Source organism: Camelus bactrianus, chromosome 8 (genome assembly GCF_048773025.1).
Source record: "Camelus bactrianus isolate YW-2024 breed Bactrian camel chromosome 8, ASM4877302v1, whole genome shotgun sequence".
Lineage (NCBI taxonomy): Eukaryota > Metazoa > Chordata > Mammalia > Artiodactyla > Camelidae > Camelus > Camelus bactrianus.
This window is the reverse complement of record NC_133546.1, coordinates 68831282-68858745: the sequence shown is the minus strand read 5'-3', so window position 1 is coordinate 68858745 and position 27464 is coordinate 68831282. Positions and strand designations below refer to the sequence as shown.

At 33.7% G+C, this 27464-nt stretch overlaps 1 protein-coding gene across 5 annotated transcripts in view; it reads left to right on the top strand.

Annotated features, from left to right (window-relative positions):
- SENP6 (SUMO specific peptidase 6) overlaps window positions 1–27464 on the top strand; it is a 106780-nt gene that overhangs the window by 47120 nt on the left and 32196 nt on the right. For 4 of the 5 annotated variants that reach the window (XM_074368727.1, XM_074368726.1, XM_074368725.1 and 1 more), the window contains 4 exons: window positions 1322–1392; window positions 15417–15565; window positions 20261–20645; window positions 25925–26157. In XM_074368727.1, coding sequence (XP_074224828.1) covers window positions 1322–1392; window positions 15417–15565; window positions 20261–20645; window positions 25925–26157 — 838 coding nt within the window. The remainder of the gene's footprint in view (window positions 1–1321; window positions 1393–15416; window positions 15566–20260; window positions 20646–25924; window positions 26158–27464) is intronic. The other variant, XM_074368729.1, reaches the window with a different exon arrangement.

Here is a 27464-nt window from a genome sequence, read left to right as displayed (position 1 = left end):
TCTGGTGTTGCCATTTAATGGTTTTGTGACCGTGGGCAGGTTAATTAACCTTATTGTGCCTCAGTTTCCTCATCTACAAAGTGCTACAAAGTGCAATAACTTTATAAAGTTATTGTGAGGATTAAAATAATTAATAGATACAAAGCACTTAGAACAGTACCTGGCACATGTTGCTCACTATTTGCTAATGGTTGTCACAAAAACACTATTATCACAAATCTTATTATTTTCTTGTGTAACTTTCTTATTTTGGTTTCAATTTACGTGCTTTGACTATCACAATATAAGAATATGAAATCCTTACAGGAAAACTCCTTTAGGATTTTTAACTAATTAATTAATTAAATTATATTGCCCTGTGATACCAATCACTAGTTTGAATGGATTTACAAATAACAAAATAACCTCTTATACCCAAGTTAAATAAAATGGAAATATTTTTAGGAACTTTTATTTAGGATGGGAAAATACTATTTAGCTCCCTGGTCTATTGCATTTTTTGCAGATCTCTTCAATGCTTTTATACCACAATTAGCTATAGATTTTTTGCTTTTCTTCCAAACTAGTGTATATTTGGACTCATACAATATTTTAGGATCCTTATTTACTAAGGACTGTGTTCAAAATCCTGAAATTTGATTGTATATGAAGTCTGAAATGTAATTTAATATATTTTTAAAAATGTAATTATATCCCCATAATGTAGTCATGTTATATTATAAGACCAAAGTACTTGTTTCATGGTTGCTAGTTTTGTATATAACATTTTTGTACTGATTTTGAAATTATCCTCAAAACCAATACGTTACTTGCTATTTATTTCTTTATTCATTGATTTTTTTTTAAACAACTAGAAGTATTTACAGCAAAATGGGGCAAATTGAGTATTTAATATAAGCTGAGTAATTTTTTAATTCCAGTGAAATACTACGATTTTCTTCCCCAAAATTTTTATACTGATTATGAAGGTAGTTCCAACCTAAAGTTTTCTACATTTGGGAAATAAACATATAGCTTTCCAAAGTGACTTTTGAAAGGACAAATATTTGGATTCATTTATTAAATATTTATTTGAAAGACTGCCCACTGTGGGCTCTCACAGATTGCCAGTCTAAATAAAATATAGTCACTGCCCTTAGGGATCTTATAGTGCATTAAGCTTTAGTATATTTGTGTACCATAGTCCTATTATAGTACCACTTTCTTATGGCAGAGAAGCTATGGTTTGCTTTTAATAAACGTATTGTAAATATTCCCTCAACTTTTTCATATTAAGTAATTTTTTCTGTTAGAATAAAACTATATAAATTTCCTTTTCTAGGAAAGAATACCCACCTCATGTCCAAAAATTTGAAAGTAATCCTGTAAGGTTAAGTCGGCCCCAAGGTATTGGTAAGTGTTCAGTTTTATTTGTTACACCTGTGAAGGGTTCTGAGTAGTTATGTGAAAGGTAGAAATAGGGATATGACATCTGCTTTAGAATATTCCCAGGTATAATAGAAATATATAGACCCATTTTTTATAATTGATTTTAAGTATTTAATTGTGACCTAAAATCATTAGGGAATGATTCAGGGAGTACGCATTCAAGTGCTTACAGTTTGAAATCTTTTTGATCATATTAGCGTCTTTGTTAAATTCATGATCCAAATATTAACTCTAGATGAGTTATAGCTTTAAAATTGTGTTTTGTTGAACTATGCTATGATTTTATATTATATAATTTTCTTTTATTTACATTTTTCAGTTTTATTAGGTAGAATTGTTACAGTTTTTACATATACAATGTATTGCATGTAAATACATATACATAGTATATGGCACATATTTTTAAATTTACATATATGTAAATTTAACTATTCATTGTTTTTAAAAATGTTAGGAGCTTTAGTGTTTTAAACTTATGTAGTTACCATATTTTCTTGATTAAAATGATTTTGATCCTAAAATTAAAAATACATTAGGCAGCCACTGAATTTAAAAGTGACCATACCTGACATAAGTGTGTTAACAGTAAATGTTTGAAAATTGTTGAGTAGAAATTTACATTTGCATTTAAATAATTTTTAAAACACTGATATATTAATGCAAAAATAAAATAAGAGCATATAGCATTTATGAACAATGTTTCACCATCAAATTGATATTCATCATCTAGAATTCTAGGATAGTGATTCTTTATTTCCCCCTGTAATGGACGTACTAGAGATTGAACTCAGGGCCTCCTGCGTGCTAATTAAGCACATGCTGTACCACTGAGTTATTACCCTCCCTCTTAGAATAGTAAATCTTAATATGTGTGTCCATCTGTTTTTTTCTAGGAGTTTGCTTGTTTATTTTTTTGCTTTTTAAAAAAATTGAAGTATAGTTGATTTACAGTATTATATTAGTTTCAGGTTAATAGCATTGTGATTCCGTATTTTTATAGATTATACTTCATTAAAAGTTATTACAAGATAATGGCTATAATTCCCTGTGCTTTAGAATATATACTGGTTGCTTATCTATTTTATACATATAAGTTTGTATCTTTTTCTTTTCTTTACTGAAGTATAGTTGATTTACAGTGTTGTGCTAGTTTTAGGTGTATAGCAAATGGATCAGTTATGTATACATATATACACACACAGAGAAATCTGTTCTTTTTCAGGTTCTTTTCCATTGTAGGTTTTTACAAGATATTGAATATAGTTCCCTGTGCCATACAGTAGGCCCGTGTTGGTTATCTATTTTATATTCGTTAATCCTACACTCCTAATTTATCCTTACCCCTCTTTTCTCCTTTGGTAACTATAAGTTTGTTTTCTATGTCTGTGAGTCTCTTTCTGTTTTATAAATAAGTTCATTTGTACCATATTTTTTTAGATTCCACATGTAAGTGATATCATATGATACTTGTCTTTCTCTGTCTGACTTACTTTACTTAGTATGATGATTTCCAGTTCCATCCATGTTGCTGCAAATGACATTGTTTCATTCCTTTTTACGGCTGAGTAATATTTCATTGTACATATACCACATCTTTATTCGTTCATCTCTTGATGGGAATTTAGGCTGCTTCCATGTCTTGGCTATTGTAAATAGTGCTACTATGAATATTGGGGTGCATGTATTTTTTTCAAATTAGAGTTATCTCCAGATACATCCCATGCGTGGGATTGATGGATCATTTGGTAAGTCTGTTTTCAGTTTTTTAAGGAACCTCCTTACTGTTCCCCATAGCAGCTACACCAAATTATAATCCCACCAACAGTGTAGGAGAGTTTCCTTTACTCCACACCCTCTCCAGCATTTATTATTTGTAGACTTTTTGATGATGGCCACCTGACCAGTGTGCAGTGATACTTCATTATAGTTTTCAGTTGTATTTCTCTAATAATCAGCAGTGTGGAGCATCTTTTCATGTACCTTTTGGACATCTGTATGTCTTCTTTGGAGAAATGTCTATTTATATTTTCTGCCCGTTTTTTGATTGGGTTGTTTGTTTTTTTTGATATTGAGCTGTATGAGCTATTTGTGTATTTTGGAAATTAGTCCTTTGTTGGTCACATTGTTTGCAAATATTTTCTCCCATTCTGTAGACTGTCTTTTTGTTTTGTTGATAGTTTCCGTTACTTTGCAAAAGCTTTTATGTTTTATTAGGTCCCATTTGTTTATTTTTGTTTTGATTTCCTTTACTCAGTGAGACAGAGCCAAAAAATATTGCTGTGATTTATGTTTTCCTCTAGGAATTTAGGTCTTTAATCCATTTTGAATTTATTTTTGTATATAGTGTTAGAGAGTGTTCCAATTTCATTCTTTTACATCTGGCTGTCCAGTTTTCCCAGCAGCATTTATTGAAGAGACTGTCTTTTCTCCATTGTATATTCCTGCCTTCTTTGTCGTAGATTTATTGACCATAAGTATGTGGGTTTATTTCTGGACTCTATCCTGTTCCATTCATCTGTATGTCTGTTTTTTGCCAGTACCATTCTGTTTTGATTACTGTAGCTTTATAGTATAGTCTGAAGTCGAAGAGCCTGATTCCTCCAGCTCTATTCTTTCTCAAGATTGTTTTGGCTATTCGGGGTCTTTTGTGATTCCATACAAATATAATGATATTTTTTGTTCTAGTTCTATGAGAAATGCCATTGGTATTTTGATAGGGATTGCCTTGAATCTATAGATTGCCTTGGGTAGCACGGTCTTTTTAACAATATTGATTTTTACAGCCTAAGAACAGTGTATCTTTTCATTTGTTTGTGTCGTCTTCAATTTCTTTCATCAGTGTCTTAAACTTTTTGGAGTACAGGTCCTTTGCCTCCTTAGATAGGTTTATTCCTAGGTATTTTATATTTTTGATATGGTATGTGGCATTATTTCCTTAATTGCTCTTTCTGCTATTTCATTTTTAGTGTATAGAAATGCAACAGATTTCTGTGTATTAATTTTGTATTTTGCAAATTTACTGAATTCATTGATGAACTCTAGTAGTTTTCTGGTAGCATCTTTAGGTTTTTTTATGTGTTATATCATGTTATCTGCAAATAGTGACAGTTTTACTTCGTCTTTTCCAATTTTGATTCCTTTTATTTCTTTCTTCTCTGATTGCTGTGGCTAGGACTTTCAAAACTACATTGAATAAGAGTGTTCAGAGAGGACATTCATGTCTTGTTCCTGATCTTAGGGGAAATGTATTCAGGTTTTCACCATTGAGTATGTTGTTAGCCCACTTTCTTGAGAGTTTTTATCATAAATGGACATTGAATTTTATCAAAAGCTTTTTCTACACCTATTTAGATGATCATATGGTTTTTATTTGCAGTTTGTTAATGTGACATAACACTGATTGATTTGTGCATATTGAAAAATCCTTGCATCCCTGGGATAAATCCCACTTGATCATGGTGTATGATCTTTTTCATGTATTAATTGGAGTTGTTATGCTAGTATTCTGAGAATTTTTGCATTTATGTTCATGAGTAATATTGGGCTGTACTTTTTTTGTGGTATCTTTGTTTGGTCTTGGTGTCAGGGAAATGGTAGCATCATAGAATGAGCTTGGAAGAATTCCTTACTCTGCAATTTTTTTGAAATAGTTTCAGTAGTATAAGTGTTAACTCATCTCTAAATGTTTGGTAGAATTTTCCTTTGAAGCCATCTGGTCCTGGAATTCTGTTTATTGGGAGTCTTTTAATTACTAATTCAATTTCAGTACAGTAATGGTCTTTTCATAATTATTATTTCTTTCTGGTTCAGTCTTGGGAGATTGTACCTTTCTAAGAATTTGTTCATTTCTTATAAGTTGTCCATTTTATCGATGCACAGTTGCTTGTAATAGTCTCTTACGGTCCTTTGTATTTCTGTGGTGTCAGTTGTAACTTCTTTTTCATTTCTGAATTTATTGATTTGAGCCCTCTCCCTTTATTTCTTGATGAGTCTGGCTAAAGATTTATCAATTTTGTGTATCTTTTCAAAGAACCAGCTTTTAGTTTCCTTGATCTGTTCTTTTGTTTTTTTAGTCTCTATTTCATTTATTTCTGCTCTGATCTTTATGATTTCTTTCCTTTTGCTAACTTGGCATTTTGTTTGTTCTTCTCTCTCTAGTTGCTTTAGATGTAAGTTTAGGTTGTTTGAGATTTTTCTTGTTTCCTGAGGTAAGCTTATATCACTGTAAACTTTCATCTTAGAACTGCTTTTGCTGCCTCTCATACATACTGAATCATCATATTTTCATTTTTGTCTTTAGGTAGTTTTTTAATTGGTTCTTTGGTGTCTTCAGTGATCTATTTGTTGTTTAGCAGCATATTATTTAGCTTCCATGTGTTTGTGTTTTTTGCAGTTTTTTGTAGTTGATTTCTAACCGTATACCCTTGTGTTTGGAAAAGATGCTTGATACGATTTCAGTTTTCTTAGATTTACCAAGGCTTGCTTTGTAGCCCAGCATGTGGTCTGTCTTGGAGAATGTTCCATGTGCACTTGAAAAGAATGTGTATTCTGATGCTTTGGAATGGAATGCTCTATAAATATCAATTATTAAATCCATGTGGTCTGATGTGTCATTTAAGGCCTGTGTTTCCTTACTGATTTTCTGTCTAGATGATCTGTCCATTGATGGGTGTAAGGTATCAGGGTCCACCATTATTGTGTTAATGTCAGTTTCTCCTTTTATGTCTAATAACAGTTGCCTTGTATATTGAGGTGCTCCTGTGTTGGGTGCATATATATCTACCATTGTTATATCTTCTTCTTGAATTGATCCCTTGATTATTATGTAGTGTCCTTCTTTGTCTCTTGTAACAGTCTTTATTTTAAAGTCAATTTTGTCTCATATTAGTATTGCCACTCCAGCTTTCTTTTGATTTCCATTTGCATAGAATACCTTTTTCTGTCCCCGCACTTTCAGTCTGTGTGTGTCTCTAGATCTGAAGTGGCTGTCTTGTAGACTGTATGTATACGGATCTTGTTTTTTATCCAATTAAGCAGTCGATGTCTTTTGGTTGGAGTATTTACTCCATTTATATCTAATGTAATTATTAGTATGTATGTTCTTATTGCCATTTTGTTCACGGTTTTTAATTTGTTTTTGTAGGTCTTTTTTTTTTTCTTTTCTCTTGTGATTTGATAACTATCTTTAATTTTGTGTTTGGGATTCCCTTTTCTGTTGTGTGTGTATATATTAGAGATTTTTGGTTTGTGGTTACTATGAGTTTTTGGTATAGCAGTCTGTATATATACATGATTGTCTAAAGTTGCTAAGCTCTTGGTTTTGAATGCATTTTAAATACCCTGCACTTTTACTCTACTCCCCTCATGATTACTGGTTTTGATATTATACGTTACATCTCATTGTTTGTCTTAACTGCTAATTGTCGATAAAGGTGATGTTACTACTTTTGTCTGTTAATTTCTCTACTAGTTTGTGTGGGGATGGTTTCCTACCTTTACTGTATGTTTTTGCCTGTATAACTTTTCCATTTTGTGATTTTCTTGTTTCTAATTGTGGCCTTTTCTTTTCTACCTAGAGAAGTCCTTTAGCATTTGTTGTTAATCTGGTTTGGTGATGCTGAATTCTTTCAGCTTTTGCTTGTCTATAAAGCTTTTGATTTATCTGTCAAATATGAACAAGAGCGTTGCTGGGCTGAATATTCTCAGTTGTTGATTTTTCCCTTTCATCACTTTGAATATATTGTGCCACTTCCTTTTGGCTTGCAGAGTTTCTGTTGAAAAATCATCTGATGACCTTATAGGAATTCTCCTGTATATTTTTGTTGGTTTTTCCTTGTTGCTTTCAGTAATTTCTCTTATCTTTAATTTTTGTCAATTTGATTACCGTGTGCCTCGGTGTGTTCCTCTTTGGGTTAATCCTGTATTGTACTCTCTCTGCTTCCTGGACTTGAATGACTGTTTCCTTTCCCAGTTTAGGGAAGTTTTCAGTGATTATTTCTTCAGATATTGTCTTAGGCCCTTTCTCTCTCGCCTCCTTCTCAGATCTCTATAATGCAAATGTTAGTGCATGTGGTGTTGTCCCAGAGATCTCTTAAACTGTCCTCATTTCTTTTCTTTGTTTTTTCATTCTTTTGTTCTGCAGCAGTGATTTCCATTACCCTGTCTTCTGGCTCACTGATCCATTCTTCTGCCTCATTTAGTCTACTGTTGATCCCTTCTAGTGTATTTTTCACTTCACTTACTGTATTCTTTAACTCTGGTTGTTTTTTGGGGGGAAGCAGGGAGGGAGGTAATTAGGTTTTTTATTTATTTGTTTATTTATATGGAGGTACTGGGGATTGAACCCAGGACCTTGTGTGTGCTTAACACGTGCTCTGCCACTGAGCTATACCCTCCCCCTGGTTGTTCTTTATGTGTTCTAACTCTTTGTTAAAAACTTCTAACTTCTCACTCTGTGCTTCCATTTTTCTCCTGAGTTCTTGGATTATCTTTATTATGATTACTCTGAACTCTTTCTCAAGTAGATTGCCTATCTCCACGTCATTTAGTTTTTCTGGAGTTGTATTTTGTTTCTTTGGATCATATTTCTCTGCCACCTCATTTTGTCTAAATTTCTATTGGTATTTTCACGTATGTGGTGGATTAGTTTCTCGACTTTGGAGAAGTGACTCTCTGTAGGAAATGTCCTATGCATCCCACCAGTGCACTCCCCTCCTATTATCCAAGGGTGGGGAGCCAGCTGGTCCCAGGGTAGGGTCTGGCCTGTGTTTATGAACTGGGTTCTGCAGACTGGGTGACCATAGTTTTCTTGCTTATAGTGTCTGCCCCCTGGTAAGTGAGGCTAGTCTAGAGGCCTGTGGAGGCTTCCTGGTGGGAGGTACTGGTACCTGCCCACTTTTGGGTGCAGCTGAACCCTACCCCTCTGGGGTGTGTCTAGAAGCAACTATTGGCTCAGGAAGTCTTTAGGTAGCCTGACTGCTGATGGGTGGGACTGTGTTCCCATCTATTTAGTTGTTTGGCCTGAGTCATTCCAGCACTGGAGCTTACAGGCTATAGGGTGGGGCCAGCTCTTGGTACTAATGACCTAAGCAAAATGTCAGCCTGGAGGAGAGTTTGAGCTGATGAATAGTTGCCGAAATGTCTGCCACCGGTATTTATGTTCCCAGAGTGAGCTACAGCTGCCCCCTATTTCCCCAGGAGACCCTCTGAGACCAGCAGGTAGGTCTTGCCCAGGTTCCTATGAAGTTACTGCTTTTGCCCTTTGGTCCTGGTAAGCATGAGATTTTTTGTGTGCTTTTTAAGAATGAAGTCTCTGTTTCTCCCAGTCCTGTGGGGCTCCTGCAGTTAAGCCCCACTGACCATCAAAGCCAAGTGCTCTGGGGTCACCTCTTCCTGATGATGGACCCCTGCCAGTCTGGGAAGCCTGACATAGGGCTTAGAACTCTCACTCCTGTGGGGGAACCTCTGCAATTTAATTAGTCTCCAGTTTGCAGGCTGCCCACTCGGGGTGTGGGATTTGATTATATGGCGAGTGCACCCCTCCCACCATCTCGTTGTTGTTCCTTCTTTGTGTCTTTAGATGTAGATTTTTGTTGTTGTTGTTAGGTTCTGGTCTTTTTTATCAATGGTCGTTCAGCAGTTGTGATTTTGTTGTGTTCCTGAAAGGAGGTGAGCTCAGGGTCCTTCTACTGCACCTCCTTAATCCAGTAATCCAAGAATGTGTCAGTAGTTTGTATCCCATAATATCATAGGCCTTTATTTGTTTAAATAGCACTATTGGTTCTTCTTATCCAAAATATACTGATTTTAAAGATGTACAATTTCCTTACTGCTGAGAGGTTTTTTTTTAAAGCACTTATATACTTTTTCTACTTCAGGTGAAAATCTTTTACGATGTTGATTTGTGTTACTGCAGGTGATGTTAACCACAGTCTCTTGGTTAGGTAGTTTCTGCTGAGTTTCTCCACTGTAAAAATATCTTTTTCCCCTTTGTACTTAATAAAGATCTTGGGAGAAATACTCTGAGACTATGCAGTTACCCTCTTTTTCCTCAAACTTGAGCAGGCCGATTTTAGCACCTCTTGGTGGATCTTGCTGGCAGTAATTATTTGGTGTTTATCTAATTGTGATTTTCTGCTTTTTTCAATTCTTTTACATTTATTGGTTGAAATTATTTTGTGGGGAAGAGCTGTACCTTCTCCTTTATTTACTTATTTATTTAATTTATGTCTGTGGACTCAGATAATAAAATGCATGCACACACACAAACATACACACACATATATACATACATGTATATACGGTTCATGTGGATAGGTAGTATTTGTGAACTTCAGGAAAGGGATATTGGTATAGTTAACTAGTAAACTTTGTAGCTCCTTTTCTGTCGGGTAGGTGCATGTATACTTGGGTGTAGGATGAATGACAGTGCTATAATAATATTGCATATATTGTTGTTTAAAGATTGTGTTTTACTTTAGGATTTCCTTTGGAGTTATGTTTTTTTTAATGTTGAAATTTCAAACCCCAGGATCAGTAGTTACTGGCATAGCACCTGGAATAATTTTCTCCTAAAAAGGAATCATTGTTTTTTAATAGTCCTTAATACCCAGGTGACTTCCTTTATTACTATTTTTTCTCCATTATTTGCATTTAAGAGGCACTTAATATGAATTATAGCCATTTATTAGCACTGATAAGCAGTTTTCTAGGATAAAATTAAAACTTGGAAACTATTAAGTATAATTTTGGGGCATATCACTTATTCTCTTGTTTTTTTGTTTGATGTTATTTTTATATTTTTTATAAGCATGTTAAATTATTATATAATATAAATCGAGATCTCTAATTTTTTCTCTACCTATTCTTTCTTTTGTTTCTTAAACTTCCTTTTTGTTTTCCAGTCTGTTCTTTGTATTCTTGTCAGAGAATTAATAGACGTTATATGCTGTCTCTGAAAGAACATTTAGTTGCATTCTTAATGTAATTACATTGTGACTACAATTTAAATTACCTAATTTAGCACTATTTAAGTATGTGCAAAAGAAAAATATCTTCTCACTCTTATCCAGTCAAAGTACCTTCTATTAGTATCTCAATATATAACTTACCAGATTTCTATGCATATGTACCCATTTTTTAAATGCATTTATACTGCATATACTGTTCTATAACTTGCTTTTTGACTTTGTTATGATATTATCTGATTGCTGTATTCTCATGAAAGAATTGGAATACCAAAGGAAAACCAGAATGGAAAACATAGTTAAGGGAAGCTTAAGAATCGAATGGATGACTTTATATATAATGGGCTTCTTTACAAGTTAGTATATCCAAGTTTCTGTAATCATTTTTTAATGAATGTATAGTGACCCACTATATTTATGTCCCATAATTTAGATTTTTAATGTTTTGATATTAATATATGTTATGATTAATAATTCAGCACATTTTGTGTATTTTATCTATTATTGTCTTAGATCAAATCCCTAGATATAAGATTACAGGGACAAAGGTTATGCACATTTTAAAGACTTTTGGTATGTTACTGCCAAAATGCTTTCTATAAAGGGTGTCAGTTCCCAGCAAGCAATATCTGAGTGTGCCTGTTTCTTGTGTGTTCCTCAGCAGCATTAGATGTTATCATGCTTTCATACTTAACCAGTTTGATGGGGAAATAGTATTTGTTTTTCATATTTCCTCATTACTGGTGAGGTATTTTATATGTTCAATGGCTATTTGAATTTATTCTTTTATTCATGTCTGCCTGTTGTGTCCTTTGTCTGTTTATCACATATTTAGCATAGCCAAAGCTGATTTTTAAGGAGGTTGTAATGAGAATGTGATGTATCACTTTAGTTTTATTTTATACTGAAAATTACTCATAGTGACAATTACCTGATAGAGAAAACCAACTGTCTAATTTGTCTTTGTCTTTTTAAAGACTGAAAGTAATTCAAAAGCAAATACATAAACAGAATAAAGATAGTTGTTTGCTTTCAGACTAGCTGTGGCGTATATGTTTGCTAGCATGTTGGTAATATTACAACTGAATTCTCAAACAAGACAGTTAAGGGCCTTCCTTGCCCCACCTCACCTCCAGCTTCTGTTACGAACATTTTCAAGCATACAGAAAAGTTGGAAGACCTTTACAGTGAATATACATATATCTACCATATAGATTCTACAATTAATACTTTTCTATACTGCTTTATTACATATCTGTGTATCTACTCATCCATTTATAGATCAATTCATCTTATTTTTTCCTAATGTATTTTACAGTAAATTGCAGACACAGTACAGTTTACTTTACACTGCAACAGGCATATCATTATCTAGAGTTCAATATATGTTTTAGTTTTCTTTTTCTCTTTTGGAATAAAATTAACATCCAGTGAAATGCACAAAGCTTAAGTGTGAAGTTGTATACATTTTGACAAGTACACACACCTTTTTAACCCAAACCTCTGGGAAGACATAGGTGCAAATAATATCACCTCAGAAAGTTCCCTTATGTTCCTTTCAGTTACTCCTTATCCCTGACCCCTCAAAGGTAACCGTTTTTCTGATTTTTCCCAGCATAGATTAAAATGAGCTGTTGTGGGACTTCATATAAGTGGAATAATACAATGTGTACTCTTTTATGTAAGACTTCTTTTCACTCAGGGTAATTTTTTTAAGATTCAAACATGTTGTTGCATGCATTAGTAATTTGTACCTCTTTAGTTGAGTTGTTTCCAGTTTTGGGGGGGGTTTGTTTTTTACTGTTACGAGTAAAGCTGCTATAAATGTTCTTTTTATGGCGGACCCCTTTTTTAAAACTTGGATTTTAAAATTTATTCTAAAGAGCCAACCTATTAGTCACTTTTACTTACCTCATGTCTTCCATATTCTCACATTTTCTGCATATTTGGAAATAGTGCAGTATATTAAAAAGACCTTGAGCTGGAAAATCAGCAGGAATTATCCTAATCTTGGTGTTCCTACTCTGTGGTCTTGGGTGAACACTCTTTGTTCACCTTCTCCTCCCTAGAAGTGGAGTTCAGTGAAAGCAAGAATGTCACATAGGTTTCATGTCAAGCACCTCCCTGGAGTACTTTGTTGAAGGTTTGGAGACTGTGTCACAGTTTAGGAAAAATGACTTGCATGATCGGTTAGCTAGTGAAACTTCCATGAAGCAATTGTTAGGCATTTGCCATTCCTAGACTAGTCAAGTTTTAAGTCTTTTGTCATTTTATGTTTCTGGCTGTAATTTGAGACTAGTTAATTTTCACATGAGACTAGTTAATTTTCACATGAATTCTCTTACTTTTTTTCAAATGTTTTTCCTTCTTTCCATAGAAGGTAGAATCCTCAAGGAAGTGCTTGATCCCGACATTAACTTTTTTATGCTCACTGTCTCTTTGTAGAACTAGTCTTGTTCCCCATACACTGTCAGTCATTTGCCACACCTCCACATCACATTGGTTTCAAAAGTTTCATCGTAAAACTTCTAATTATGTTACTCTTTTCCTTTTCTGTCTCTCTCCTTTAGTACCTTGTAGATAACATTGATTTAGGAATCAAGATTTTAAAATCATTTTTCTCTGTTTTGTAAAAATTTTCAATTTCTCTCAAGGCTTGGGCCATTTGTTTCCTCCTTGTTAATTATGATAGGAAATAGAGAAAATGTGACAAAGATACAGTGAGATAGCTTTAGTGGAGAGATGAGTGTGATGATCAGGAATGAGGTGATAATGGTATTTTAATTTTTTAAATGCCCTCCTCCCAATAGTTTTTAAAATGTCAGTCTCTAAGTAGGGTATGGCAGGAAAGTGATAGTTACATTCTTGAGCAAAGTGATTTGCAATGATATTGAGGGGGTTACAAAGATTCCTAAAATATGGTTAAGAGGAAAAAGCTATTTTGTGTACATACAATAATTAGTAAGACCAAGAAGAGTTGAAGGGGTAGAAACCCCACGTTTTAAGATAGCTCTCTGTAGATTAGATTATGCCAGTAATTGGTTTTGTATACCAGATAACTGCATGTATTTTCTGAACTCCAAACCATGTCTGCCTCGTTTTCTCTTACTGTCGTCACATTATGGTTCTTTAATACTCATTTGTATGGAAATGGCTTTTTAGATCTAATCCATGTAACAAAACAAGTTAGCCTTCATAGGGCTGTAACTAACCCCTAGATACTCTGACTGGAGCAGCTTTCCGTTCCTCTCCTTGGCTAAGTCCTTCTGTTTCTAGATCTGTGAGTGTATCGGTATCTGCGTGGCAGAGTTAGGCCATTTTCAGAGATGACCTCATAACAGCATCCCTTCCTTTCACCTATGTGATTTCCTCTTTTTGTAATATGTCATATGGTCTTATCTTTTGCAGTGTGATTCATTAATCCAGTTAACATTTTTAGCCCTTACCTTGTGCGGTTTCTAGACACTGAGAAAACATGTGACTGAAACATGATTTCTGCTTTTTCAAAGCTGACAGTATATTGGGAAGAAATAGATGAGAGCAAATAATTAGCATAAAGTAAAAAGTGCTAATAGAAGTATGGATAAAATGCTGTGGAAGCCCTCAGGATTTGCTTAGTTGTGCTTAGTGTGGGGCAGAGAATGGTTTGAATTTACTAGATAAATAGGGAAGGCTTTGCTTGTAAAGAGAACAGCTTATGTAAGGGTGAAAGAGGGCTCTGGAGAAAGGCACTTCTTTGAGGTATAGTTTTTTTGGAAATAAGACTTGAACATCAATACAGACTTTTGCTTGCTGAGAGATGGATTTTAGACTTTCTCCCAGAGGTACTGGAATCACTGAAAGATTTTAAGCATTAGAATGATCGAGCCATATTTTGAAAGATCTCTTTGGCAGTAGTGCAGGATTTGAAGCAAGCAAAATTGGAGTGAGGGACATCAGTTTAGGCAAGAGTTAAACATTTGAAATACTGTGGCAGTGAAGTTGGAGAGGAAGGAATGGATTGAGGAGCTGTTAGTAGAATTCCTTTGAATGTGAGGAAGGATTCACGAGAAGAAGTCAACGATTACTTAGATTTCTAGGTTTGGTGTCCAAGAAAATAAAGGTGTTCAAACTGTGCAAAGGCTGAGAAGGTTGAAGTTACTTAGTGTGGAGCTCCTGTGTGATTACACTAAAAAAGAATAATGTCATGGGTTTTTTAAGGCAGTGTTGCATGTCAAACTCAGAAATATTAGAAAATGTTGATTTTTATGTGTGGATCATCTCATTATTTAAAAATATCAAAAAATAAGAGGACGTTAAAGATAGGAAAATGGAAGTATTTAACAAACTTGGATATTATGCAGGTAGAGCATTTTGATTTGTGGATTTATTAACTTTTGTTTTTGAAACCAACGTTTGGTTGGTTTTCTTTACTGATGAAGTCTGATTGTAATAAATTTTAAATTGTCCTGTTTTGGACTTCATTAAACCATTAAAAAATTCTAATTATATCCTTAATGAAAATGATTTAATTTACATGGAAAAATAATGAAGAAAATTCTCTTTTGTATATCTTGAATTTAAAAAAAGAAACAGAATTGAGAATTATTTCCTTTATCTAAACAGTTGTACCCTACATTTAAATTCAAATTTTTCTCATTACTATTCTAAGAAGAGTAACTAAATTAGAAAAAAAAAGTGTATGAGAGAGAGAGAGGGAGAGAAGTTCAGTGCAGGAAGTGCTTCTGTTGCCTTAGTAGCACAGAACAAGCAGAAGAGAGTGTTGGTGCGCTGGATGAAAGTGGTCCACCATGTCTGGGGGGGTGGGGGAGATTCTAACGAGGAGTGGAAGGTGGACAGGAACAGCCAGGAGACGGCCCCTGGCTCTGACCTGAAGTTCTGTTTTGCTTTATTGTACATACTGAAACAGTTTATTTTAACTAAAACATAATTTGATAATATGTTAGTATTTTTTCATTGCAAAGATCATGAGGAATTAATAAAGTTTAATTTCAGTACTTTTGGCATTTTTCCTTCCTTTAGATCGTATAATGAAGAAAACAGAAGAGTCTGAATCACACCTGGATTCTGAAATTAAAAGGAAAGTACCACAGAAACGTCACAGTAGTACATATCAGTCTACCCCATCTCCTCTGTCTCCTGCTTCCAAAAAATGTTTAACTGATTTAGAGGTGGGTAGAGAAATTATCCTTTCTTTCTAACCAATTGGTATTTTTATTCGTTTTTTTTTTTTTAGTGCTTATTAAATTCTAGGTGACCTTTTCACATAAGACTGGAAAAGAACTAGAAAAGTTATTTACGCAAACTTCTCTGCCTTTGTTAGATCATTTTTCAGTTATCAAAAATCCAGAATATATATTTTTTTCTGAAAAGAATTTGAGTGGCTCCCTGCAACATACTTCTAATAATTGCTCTCAACCAGAAATTTTTTGAAATAATTTTAAATATACAGAAAAAATGAAAAAAATAATAGAAAGGCTATCTGCATATTCTTTTATTTGATTCCCCAGTTTTCCACATTTGCTTTATTGTTCTCCCTTGCTCTGCCTTCCTGTCAGCTTCTCTTCTGTGTGTGTATTTTTTTCTACCATTTGGGTATAAGTAAGTGGCAAAATGCCCATTTACCACTTTAGTACACGTTTCCTTAAAAAAAAAATTCTCCTATGTAGCCAGAGTACAACTGTCAAATTTTTGAAATTTAACATAGATCTAAAATTACCATCTAATCCACAGAGTTCTTTCAAATTTTCCATAACTAATGTCGTTTCTGGGAACAGGATCCAATTCAAGATCATGTTACATTTAGATGTCATGATCTTTAGTCTTCTTTAATCTGAAATAATTCCTTGATCTTATTTTGTCATTCATAACCCTGGTATTTGTGAGGAATATAGGCTACTTACCTTGTACCTCAAGTTGGATTTGTTTGGTGCTTCTTCATGGTCTATACATTTTTCAAGAATCCTCTGGAGTGATGCTGTGATCTTACTGCCTCATATCACGAGGTGCACAGTGTTGATTTTCACATTATTGCTGATACTCACTTTTATCTTAGTTAAGATGTTCTCTTCCAGATTTTTCCAGTCATTTAATAGGTATTTTATTTAATAGGTATTTCTATACTTATTTACCAATGAGCGTTTTTTCTTATCCCATATTATTTATTCCTCTATTTTTATGAGCATAGACACATAGTTTCTTATTTTACTCAGAAAAGTTACTCTGTAACTATCATCATTTACTATGATGCTCATATTGTCCCAGACTTGGCCCATGGGAAGTTCTTCACGCTGGCTACTGTTTCTTTTTGATCTGTACCCATTATTCTTTGAGTACTTACTTACTTTATGGTATAACCAGATAGTCTAGACTACTTTGTATTTTCTCTGCATCAGCATTTCTCTAAGGAGGCGTTGTTCCTGTAAGTGGAGGAAAGATATTTGGGCAGTAGTTGTGCCTTTTGCTACTGGGTGTCACAGGTTTAGGGCCTCTCAGTGAAATAAATGTGTGTGTGTATGTGTCAATATTTAGTACATATTAAAATCCATCAGTTCACATTGATAACTCCAATTCTAGTCCAATACCGCAATGTTTATTTTAGCCTCTCCTAGTTTGCATGTTTGTAACTCCCTTCTCTAACAGTGAGTAACCTGACTCCCATCATTTCCAGTGTATTTACTTATTTGCTCAGTTGCCTTTTACGTGACCAGTCTCATGCATGCCAACCTCAGGTTTGCCTGGGCCATCTGAGCATGCCCCACGCTGCTTGGCCCACTGCTTGACCCAGGGAGAGGAGAAGGAGAAAAGTCTTTTGGAAAGCTCCTCCCCAGACACACCGTCCTTCCTCCACTAGTCATGCCAGATGGAAGCCTCAGGACTTTTTTTAACATCTAAAATATAGCTTCCTTTTTTAGTCTTTACCCCCGTGCCACTTATTCTTATCCTTTCTTAGTGGAGATAAAGAATAGATTGTAGTTACTCTCTATGTAATTTTAAATTCTTGAACAAGATAGTGGCTTTTCCTTCCGTGTGTAGTCTGAAATTTCAGTGTATCCTGCTTAAAAGAAAACAAGTTCTTTGATATTTAACGTGATGATAGAAAGTTCAGAATATTTACTAAATATGACATTGTTTCAGTGGTGTCTCATCAAAGACAGGCTCATTCTTATCAAGTAGAGTTGGTTATTATTAATATATAGAGACTGGCAGATAATTTGTGATATGTGTTTTGAATTTATTTTATTTTGTGAAAATCTTCCACTGATCAAAAGGGGGAAAATGAGACCTTAATTAATCTTTGTTTTCCAAAAGAAATATTTAACATAAAATTGTTACGAAAATTTACTACTTTACACATACTTTACTAAAAGTGAGCAATATTGAGATTCTAGTTTTTAGATCACTAGGTTGATAAAATTCTTAACCTCTAGTTTTTATCATGGAAAAGTTAATAACCATGTTTGATCTGCATTTTGTTCCTAATTGTTGCAAACATTTCTAAGATATGTGTTTCTTAGCTGATGGTAGGTATATGACATAGCTAATGATACATTTCCTTCTATATTTTCGTATTGGAAATTTTAATAGTATGGAAGTGCCTTTTCCATTTCAGTATCAATTTTATAGAAGAAAATATGTGGAAGTATTGCTTTTCATTGAAATGCATCCTTTATTATAGACAATAAAGTATTGGAGTCAGTCTGAATGCAGCGTGATCATATCATCAGTTCTTAAAAGACAGCCTGTGTATTGCTGATTCCCACTGTGGCAAATGGGGCTCTTGCTCCCACATAAATAAACGTCTTTGAACTTTTTTGAGTGCATCACAATAGTTTTTAAACTTAGCTGGAAGTGGGAATATGTCTTTGTTCATCATGAAAATAATGGGGTTAAATTTTTCTTAGAGGATTAAATATTTCATCACAGAGTGTACGTAGGTAGGGACTACTTTTTTGTTTATAGTTTTCCCTTTCAGGTACAGTAGGACATGGTCAATTATTTGTGGTGTTTGTATTTCATTTAAATATACTATTATTTCCTTCCCTTTTTGGCAATAGGCTAAAATATGAGAGTCAATTAATCTGTCCCATATTTGTGTCTAACCAGTTGTTGCATAGCTTACCTACGCATTCAAAAGAGCATAACTGAATTCTCCTATGTACTGGCAGAGAAAGAGATACGCTTTTTTTTTTTTTTTTTTTAAATAATCCACATATGCCGAAATAGTGAGCTAATGTTCTACAAGTTCAGTTTTGCCCTGGTTAAAGGTTGGTTTTCATTCCTTTTTGTTATCTGGGGCAGACCCTTGAATAAGTAACATGGCATAATAGAACAGCCTGATCATGGGTCATGTTGGGCAAAGTAAGCGATTTCTTTGTTAGTTTTTTCATCTTTGAAGGAAGGTGATAGGCCTAGAGTAGTAGCCTCTAGACTTTTTTTGCTTGTAGACTTTCTATGTGTTATTTTTGAATTATAAATTTACATAGAATGAAACGTATAGAACTTAAGCATTCAGTTCAGTAAATTTTGAAATTTGTGTATACACATAATTATATATAATTACCACCTATCTGTAGGTCTGCAACCACTTGATGTCTTCTGTCACCTAAAAGTCCTAAAAGAATTTTAAATAACTGTATATTCTCTTATGTATTTTTAAGTTGACATTTAGCATTTTTCATCCCAAATTTAAATGGTCACACAGTATATAATAGTTGACACAGTGAAAGGAGTAACATTTTTAAACAGTGGTTAAATCACTCTCCTCATAGGGATCTGGGAGCGTCTAGATATCACAACACTTGATAATTAGCATCTCATTTCACCTGTGGTATAAGGCTAAAGCATTAAAATTTTTTTCTTTCAGATTAAGTTATTTCAGTTGTTACTAGTACACTTGATTTAAACTATATATTTTTACAAAGTTTGATAGTTATTTGACATAAAAAGTAAAATTATTGGAAATGCATCTTTAAATTAGAGAAATTCACTGTTTTTCTGAGTTATTTCATACGTCCATGGATAAATATGTTACATACTGAGACAGGATTCAGCATCTATTTGTATTTTTCTTTTTAATAGACGCAAATGCTGAAGAACCATATTCATATAAATAAGTACATGAGTATGGAAAGAATTTTATTATAATATTATCATCCAATACCTTGAACTTCTAGGTTATATGCCTGCAAATCACATGATACTTTGTTGTCAAAGAACATTTTTTAATGATCTCACAATTGTAAGAGGCGTAGATTAGGCCTTCCTTAAAATAATTTTGAAGGACTATCTTAAAAACAAATTATCTTGTAAAAGTTTTTGTTAACCAGTACTTAAAATCAATTCATTTTTCCAGCATTTAAAATTATCCTTCTGTTTGGTTTGGTGATTTTTATTCCCCGGGGGAATGCACCATTGTAATATTTCAAATGGAAATGGAATACGGATTTAGTTTTTTTTTTTTTAAAGTATGATAAGGACAGTTGTGGCAGGTGGTGCTTTGACATGAGAAGCATAATCAAATCAGCTTTTGGGAAGGTTATATGTGTAAACTGAGGATCTAGATATCTATTCCCTTTAGATTATTTGGCCCTGAATGGCTTAGAACATCTTTATGTAGCCCTTGAGGAGTATACACAGTCCAGTTTGAAGACTACTGGACTAGATGGTTTTGAAAATTCCTTCCAGCAATCTGATGCTAAATTCCAAGTAATGTTCAGGACTTTGTGTTTGCCATGGTGATGGTGATAGAGAGTAAGAGCTTTAATTTTGAGATTTTTGTCATTGTTCCATGATGTTAAAATAAAATGCCAAAGTGTTTTGTTTCTTTTTTCTTTTTTCTTTTTTTTTTTTTTTTTGTATTTAAGGTTTCTAAACAGTGTGGATATTGTCCAAAATGTGGAAAAGAAAAAGAAAATCAGACTAAATGCCAAAGTTGTGGTATTCCTTTTAAGGATTTGCAGAGAAATTGCAGACAAGCTGTAACTTTGAATGAATCTACTGGATCATTATTAAGAACATCAATTCATCAGAATTCTGGCGGACAGAAGTCGCAAAACACAGCATTACCAGCCAAGAAGTTTTATGGCAACAGTGTGGGAAAGGTTCCAATTGATATTATTGTGAATTGTGATGAGAGTGGACAGAATTATTTACAGACTAATGGGAAAGTCATTTTATCTAGGGCAAAAGTAGCCAAAATCACAAACCTGAAAGAAAGGAAAACAAGCCTGTCAGATCTAAACGATCCAAGTAAGTATTTTACTCCCTTTCGTATTACTTGTATCATGTATATTTTTAATGGGAGCATGCACATATTTCAGAAGTGTGGTTTTAATAGGTATCTTCTAGTGTCAGTTATGTAACATGCTTTTTGGGCAGATGATTAAAACTGTCCATGTAGTTGGAAGTAATAACTGACTGTTCCCATCTCATACTCCATCTTAATATTAAAAAAAAAAAAAGAAAAGAAAAACAGACCTTAGTTCTAGTCCTAGTCAGATGCTATTTATGCCCACCTTTCTAACTTTGGCCTGGTGAACTTAATCTTTCTGATCTGTAAAGGAGTATACTTTTGCCTAATAGTTTTCTTGAGGGAGTATATAAAATAACATAAAATGCCTAGCATAGCCCAATAAAGCATTTGACATATAGAAAGGACTCTTGACAATTTTGTTCCTCCCCTAAATCCTTCTCCTATCTTTAGACACATGTGCATATATATATATGAAATGCAGTCCTTTTTGTAGCAGAAGATTGGAAATAATCAAGGACTGGTTGAACAGACTGTAGCTTATTATATAGCTATAAAAGGAGAGAAAGATCTCATTTAATATTGTGTAGAGTGATTTCTAGGATCTTTAATCAAGTGAATTGAGTAAGGTGCAGGTAAGAGTGTATAATATGCTACTCTTTATTTATGAAGGGTAGAAGAATAAATATAGGTTTTATTTTTTTAATGGAAAGATATATCAAAAACTGATTTTGAAAAGAAGTTAAAAGAGTAGGAAATAGTGCTGTAGGGGTTGATACTAGATTTCTCCAAATATGTATCTTGTTTTATAGATTTGACTTTGGAACCATGTCAGTGTTTTAAATCAAAATTAAATCAGAAGCTTAAAACAACAACAAAGTTGAAAACAAAATGAGACAAATGAAACTAATTATCTATCTAGTTGTTAACTTGAACATACAGAAGAATCAACTTCAGATTAATTTAAATTAAAATAATATTGTGGCTGTGTATCCCTAATGTGATATATATATTTCAAGGTCAAATGGAATTCCAAGTAGATCCTAACTGTATTCAGTAATATTATTGTTAATAATATAAGTATTGCTATTTTTAAATATACATATTGATAAGACAAATAAGCAGTTATATTATTGTCTCAAGAAACCAAGATTTTTCTTTTCTTTTTTTGGCATTGATATAATCCACAGAGTTTATTCAGATTTTACCAGTTTTCCACACACTCATTTGTGTGTGTGCACACATGTGTGTAGTTTAAAGCAATTTTATCACATATTTTGACTCATGTTACCACCACCCCTGTCAGGATATGAACAGTTGCATCACAAGGATCCCTAGTGCTACCCTTTTTTTTTTTTTTTTTAAGATTTTTAATGTTAGAGAAAAGGAAGACAAAAATAAAGTCAAAGGAGTAAAAATAATTGTAACCTTAAATTTGAATTAGAGGTAATAATATGAACTTATTTTATATATTTTTCTCTTAAATAGAAAAATATCTTTTAGCTTTACCCACAGAAAATGCATAGAAACAGTAAGCAGTCCTCTATAGAAATGAACAACCCTAGTTCCCATATTTGTGTTTTTGAAGGCCAGTTCCACTAAAAATAACCAGAGGCTTCTCAGAGAAATGGCTGACTCCTGGTCTGGAGCATGAATGTATGAGATAAACCTCAATCACCTTGTTGTATCGAGAAGCATGGAAACAGTCAGAAACAACCATGGTTATGTCAGAGCACGCAGGAGCTAAAATGAAAGGGCCCCCACTGACCAATAATGAGACCCTTGGATCACAAAGGAATCATAACTACTGTATACTGAAATATGTCAAATATATCAAAATTAGTTTGTAATGATATCCCCCTACGCACCACAATGGAAAAAGCTCTCCATTGGTTACTTTATAAAAAGATAAAATGCAGAATTTTTTTAACCTCAGAAGTTCTGTTTTAACTCATTTCAATATAAAAACCTCAACCCATACCAGTACATTAGCTTATTTTCAAAAAACCTGGTTTAAAAAAGAATTAGTGTATGACAGATGTCCAGCCAACACTCTGTTGTGATGTTACAAGGATGTTAATATTTGATGAATATTTTATGATACATATTACTGTTATACCAGTACCATTTTAAATATTAAAATCATTTGAATCTTTCCTAGTGGTGGGGTTTTTATATTTTAATGTAAGATGTAAGTAAAACTCTAAGGTAGTAGGCAGGTATTGGATTATTATTCTGAGCCAAACTTTATATTGGAAACTCAACATCCTGAGGACATTGCCAGGTTGAGGAAAACTGGAGGTTAGTAAGGCTAAGTTGATAAGTGAAAAAACAAAATAAATTCATGTGGTTCTGAGGTGCCTTAGGCAGTTTACTATGTAAAGCTTAACCTAGAACCATATCGACCATGAATTAAAACCATAAAGCATATATTTGCTCCCTTCCCCTGCTCAAAAATTAAGAACAGTATTTCCCATTAAAGTATATGGAAAACTATCTTCTAAGATATCATTTATTGCATGCTTATCTGCCCTGCTTTGTGATAAAAGATTTTTATACTAAACAGTTTCATTTGTTTTTTACAGTCTTATGAGGTAGTTAATAATACCCCATTTTATACATGAGGCAACCTAGGCTTAAGAAGATTAGTTTCTCAATATTATATACATATGATCTATTGGAGTTTAGATTTTAAAAAACAGGTTTTTCTGGTTCCAGAATCTTCTTTCTTATACTTTATCATTCTTAAGTTTGTATTTATGTTGAAGTAGTTTATTACTGTGAAGCTTTTATTTTGTCCTCAGTGGGCATACAGTAAAATGTACAATGTCCCAAGTAGTGATAAATTCTGTGTAGAAAAGTGAAGCAGTTCCGGGGAAGAGACAGTGACAAGTGTCAGGATGAAGACGAGTGCTGTTTGAGATAGGTGGTGGAATAAGCACCTTTGATAAAGTTACTGTTGACTGTTGCCTAGCATGAAGTGAGGAGGAAGATATGCTGATATCTGTGGGAACAAGTTTGGAATGTAAATGCAAAGACACTGTATCATTCTGCTTGGGTTGCCATAACAGAATACCAGACTGAGTGGGCTTAAACTACAGAAGTTTATTTTCTCACGGTGCTGGAGGCTGGAAGTCCAAGAGCAAGATGCCCCTGGGACTGGTGTCTGGTGAGGCCTCTCTTCCAGGCTTGCAGACAGCTAGCTGCCTTCTTGCTGTGTCTTTACATGGCCTTTCTTTTGTGCTTCCGCAGAGAGAGAGAGAGATTGGGCGCCTCCTCTTTTTCCTGTGACACCAGTCCTCTCAGATTAAGGCCTTACCTTTATGACCTCATTTAACCTTTATTACTTCTTTACAGGCCCTGTCTCCAAATATAGTCACATTACAGGTTAGGGCTTCAACATACGATTTTGTGGGGAGACACGGTTTAGTCTATAGCAGATGCTGACGCAAAATCTTAGACATATATTTATATGGAATGTATTCTATATTTCATGTAGAATTAAAGCAGCCGTAAGAACAGCTCCTCAACTGTATATCATTTTGCACACTCTCTCCCCAATTATAGTGACACCAAATAAAACCCGTGTTAATGAAACAAGAACTATGTAGTACAGCTCTATCTGTTGCAGCATTGGGGCTTTGAAATAAATTTTTGATAGATTAGATATAGAAGTTTAACTGTTCCTGAAGCACAATGAAAATAATTGTAGATAGAACACTAGGTTTATTGTTTACTATATATTTCTGTGTGGTGTTTCATTAACAGCACAAACAGTTCATGGACTTTTTAAAAAGCTTATGTATGTCAGGCACTGTGCTATAATAAGCCTTTTACATAGTAAGTGATTTGTTCTTAAGACAGTCCTTACAAATAGATACCATTATTGTCCCCAGTTTCACAGAGGAGAAACTGAGGCAAATAGCTAGTAAGTGGCAAAACCCTAACTTTCAAGTATGTGTAAATCTGCTTAGACTTTCTAATCTGGCCTGTTAGATTTTCTATTAATAAAATACCAGTTCTGAAAAAGATCCAACTTTACCATTTGCTCCTGAGACTGGATAGCAAAATTTTAAAAAACAAGTAGGGTGATGCTGGGGGTGATGCCCCTCTGGGACTTGTATGTGACTCAAAAAATACTAACTGAGCATTTATGTGTGGGATACAAAAAAAGAAAATTGCTCCTACATGTTTATACATTCTTCAGCACATGATTTTTGAATGCTTTTTCTTTGCGAGGCACTGTTTTCGACTCTGGAAATGTAGTGTTAAGCAAGGCAATATTCTGGCTCTTTCATAAGGCTGTTTCATAGTTTATATTAGTAGGAAGAGACGAATGAGCAAGTAGACATCCACAACAAAAGACAACAGAAGTTTAAGTCAGTTGATGTGAATGAGCCAACTACCTATGTGCTTACTTTACATTGGGTAGTCAGTCAGAAAATGGTATTTAAATTAGTACTTAATGACAAAAAAAATAGAAAGCATTAGAGGAATTACAGTCCAGACAGGAACAAGCTGGTGGTGTTTGAGGAACAGAACAAATGGCTGGTGTACCTGGAACATAAAGAGGGAAAATGGAGTAGTATGAGAAAGGAGGCCAGGGCCAGGTTATGGACATTTGTGAACCAGAGTAAGGAGTTAGGATTTGACTCAGGCGCGTTGTGGCTGGCTCTGGGGAATTATGCTATAGAGGTGGGTTTGATAAAATTCAAATTTAAGAATGAGTACAAGGTATAAGAGCAAATTACCTTCATATACTTAATGTCTTTCCTTGCCCGTGTTCATTTACTCAAGATTTATTGAGCATTGTCCAAGTTCTCCCAAGGACCAGTTCTGATATTTGTGATTTCCTATGTGGGGTAAAATTATTTGTCACACGGAGTTTTACACATACTTAAAATGCATGCTATTTGTGAATAATTCATATGCATATTATCTTTGTACTTAAGACTTTCCGGAACTCTGAAATAGTCTTACTGATAAACATTTAATTTTTGCTGTAACTTGTGTATGTTTCTGTGTGGGTGTTTTCATGGACTATAGAATCAACTTTATGTTTGTATATTGGTAAAAAAAAAAAAAGCCAGTTCTAGTTGTCCTCCAAATTTAACTTTTCATCAGAGAAAATCAATTATATCATCATTCATTTTTATTAAGTCTCAGATCTGGATGAGATCTAAAGCAATTTTTGTATATTTCTCACTGTGGTGATATATTTACATTTTTAACTTACAGTAATGAAGTACTGAAAATGTATTTAACATTTTCTTTATAGTCATTTTGTCCAGTGATGATGACGATGATGACAGTGACAGGACTAACAGAAGAGAGAGCGTATCTCCTCAACCTGCTGATTCAGCATGTTCCTCCCCAGCACCATCCACCGGAAAAGTAGAAGCAGCACTAAATGAAAATACCTGTAGAGTAGAGCATGAACTAAGAAGCATTCCAGCAGATTCAGAATTAAATACAGTTACATTGCCAAGAAAAGCAAGAATGAAAGACCAGGTACTTTCACATTTATAGACATTTATTCTGGTTGAATCTCCTTAATATTTTTGGGGAGGGTAATTTGGAAGTGTCAGTAGGAGAAAAATGGATTATTCATTGGGTAGATCTTAAAATAACACTTGGAAGATTATTTGAAAGAACATTAAAACATACAAAAATAAATCTCAATTACATTAAAAGCTTAAAGTGTAAAAAAAAATCCAACAAGAAGAAACAGTATCTATAGCACAGGGAACTGTATTCAATATCTTATAGTAACATATGGTGAAAAAGAATATGAAAATGAATATATGTATGTTCATGTAATACTGAAGCATTATTCTGTACACCAGAAATTGACACAACATTGCAAACTGTGCATCAATAAAAAAATATATATATATACACACACAAAAAAGAAGAAATAACATCAGCCTTACAGTAAGCAAAATATAGGTATAAACAAGTATACTTGTATGACCTAATGGGCAGGAAAAAGTCATTTTAACTTGGGTTCATTTTAACATAATATTGTTTCACTGCATTTTATATTTTACTATATAAAAGTTTTTAAATATTCAGATGGTAAAAAGTACAGAAATTACATCAATAGATAATAGATCTAGAAAGGAATATTTGTAATGCAAGTAACATACACTACTTTAATATCTAGACCAAGAACTTTTAAAAGTTGGAGGAAAAAAAAATAGGAATAGACAAAAAGAAGAGATTGAGATTGAACTTTTACATGAAAAGTGCAAATTAAAGAAAATGAAGTATAACCATATACTTGACAAACCTTAAAAATTAATACAAAATCAGTCAATATGTACTACTGGCAAGAACCAAGGGAAAGGGTGCTTTCCTAATTATGCTGGTGGGGAAAAAATGGTGTTATGTCCCTTTGGGAAATCATCTACTAAAATATTTTAATGTATACCAAATGACCAAATAATTCACTTCTGAGACTCAATCTCAAAGGAATCCTCCCCCTCCAGTGCACAGACTGGATGTATTAATATGACTATTAGCAAACAAAATCATTGCCCACTAATATGGCAATGGCTGAAGAAACTATCGTACATCTATACCATGGAGTATTACTCAGCCACTGATAATAAAAATTAAAATATCAGTGACTTCGGATCTTCACATGGTACTGTTGAGCGAGAATACCAAGATGCAGAAATATGTACATACTTTGTTATTTTTGTAAAAAAGCTTGAATAAATTGTATGTTAAGTTATATGTGTGTGTGCATATATCAGAAATTATAGGAGTTACAGATAAATTAATATGGAAACATACATACTTGGTTGTTAAGA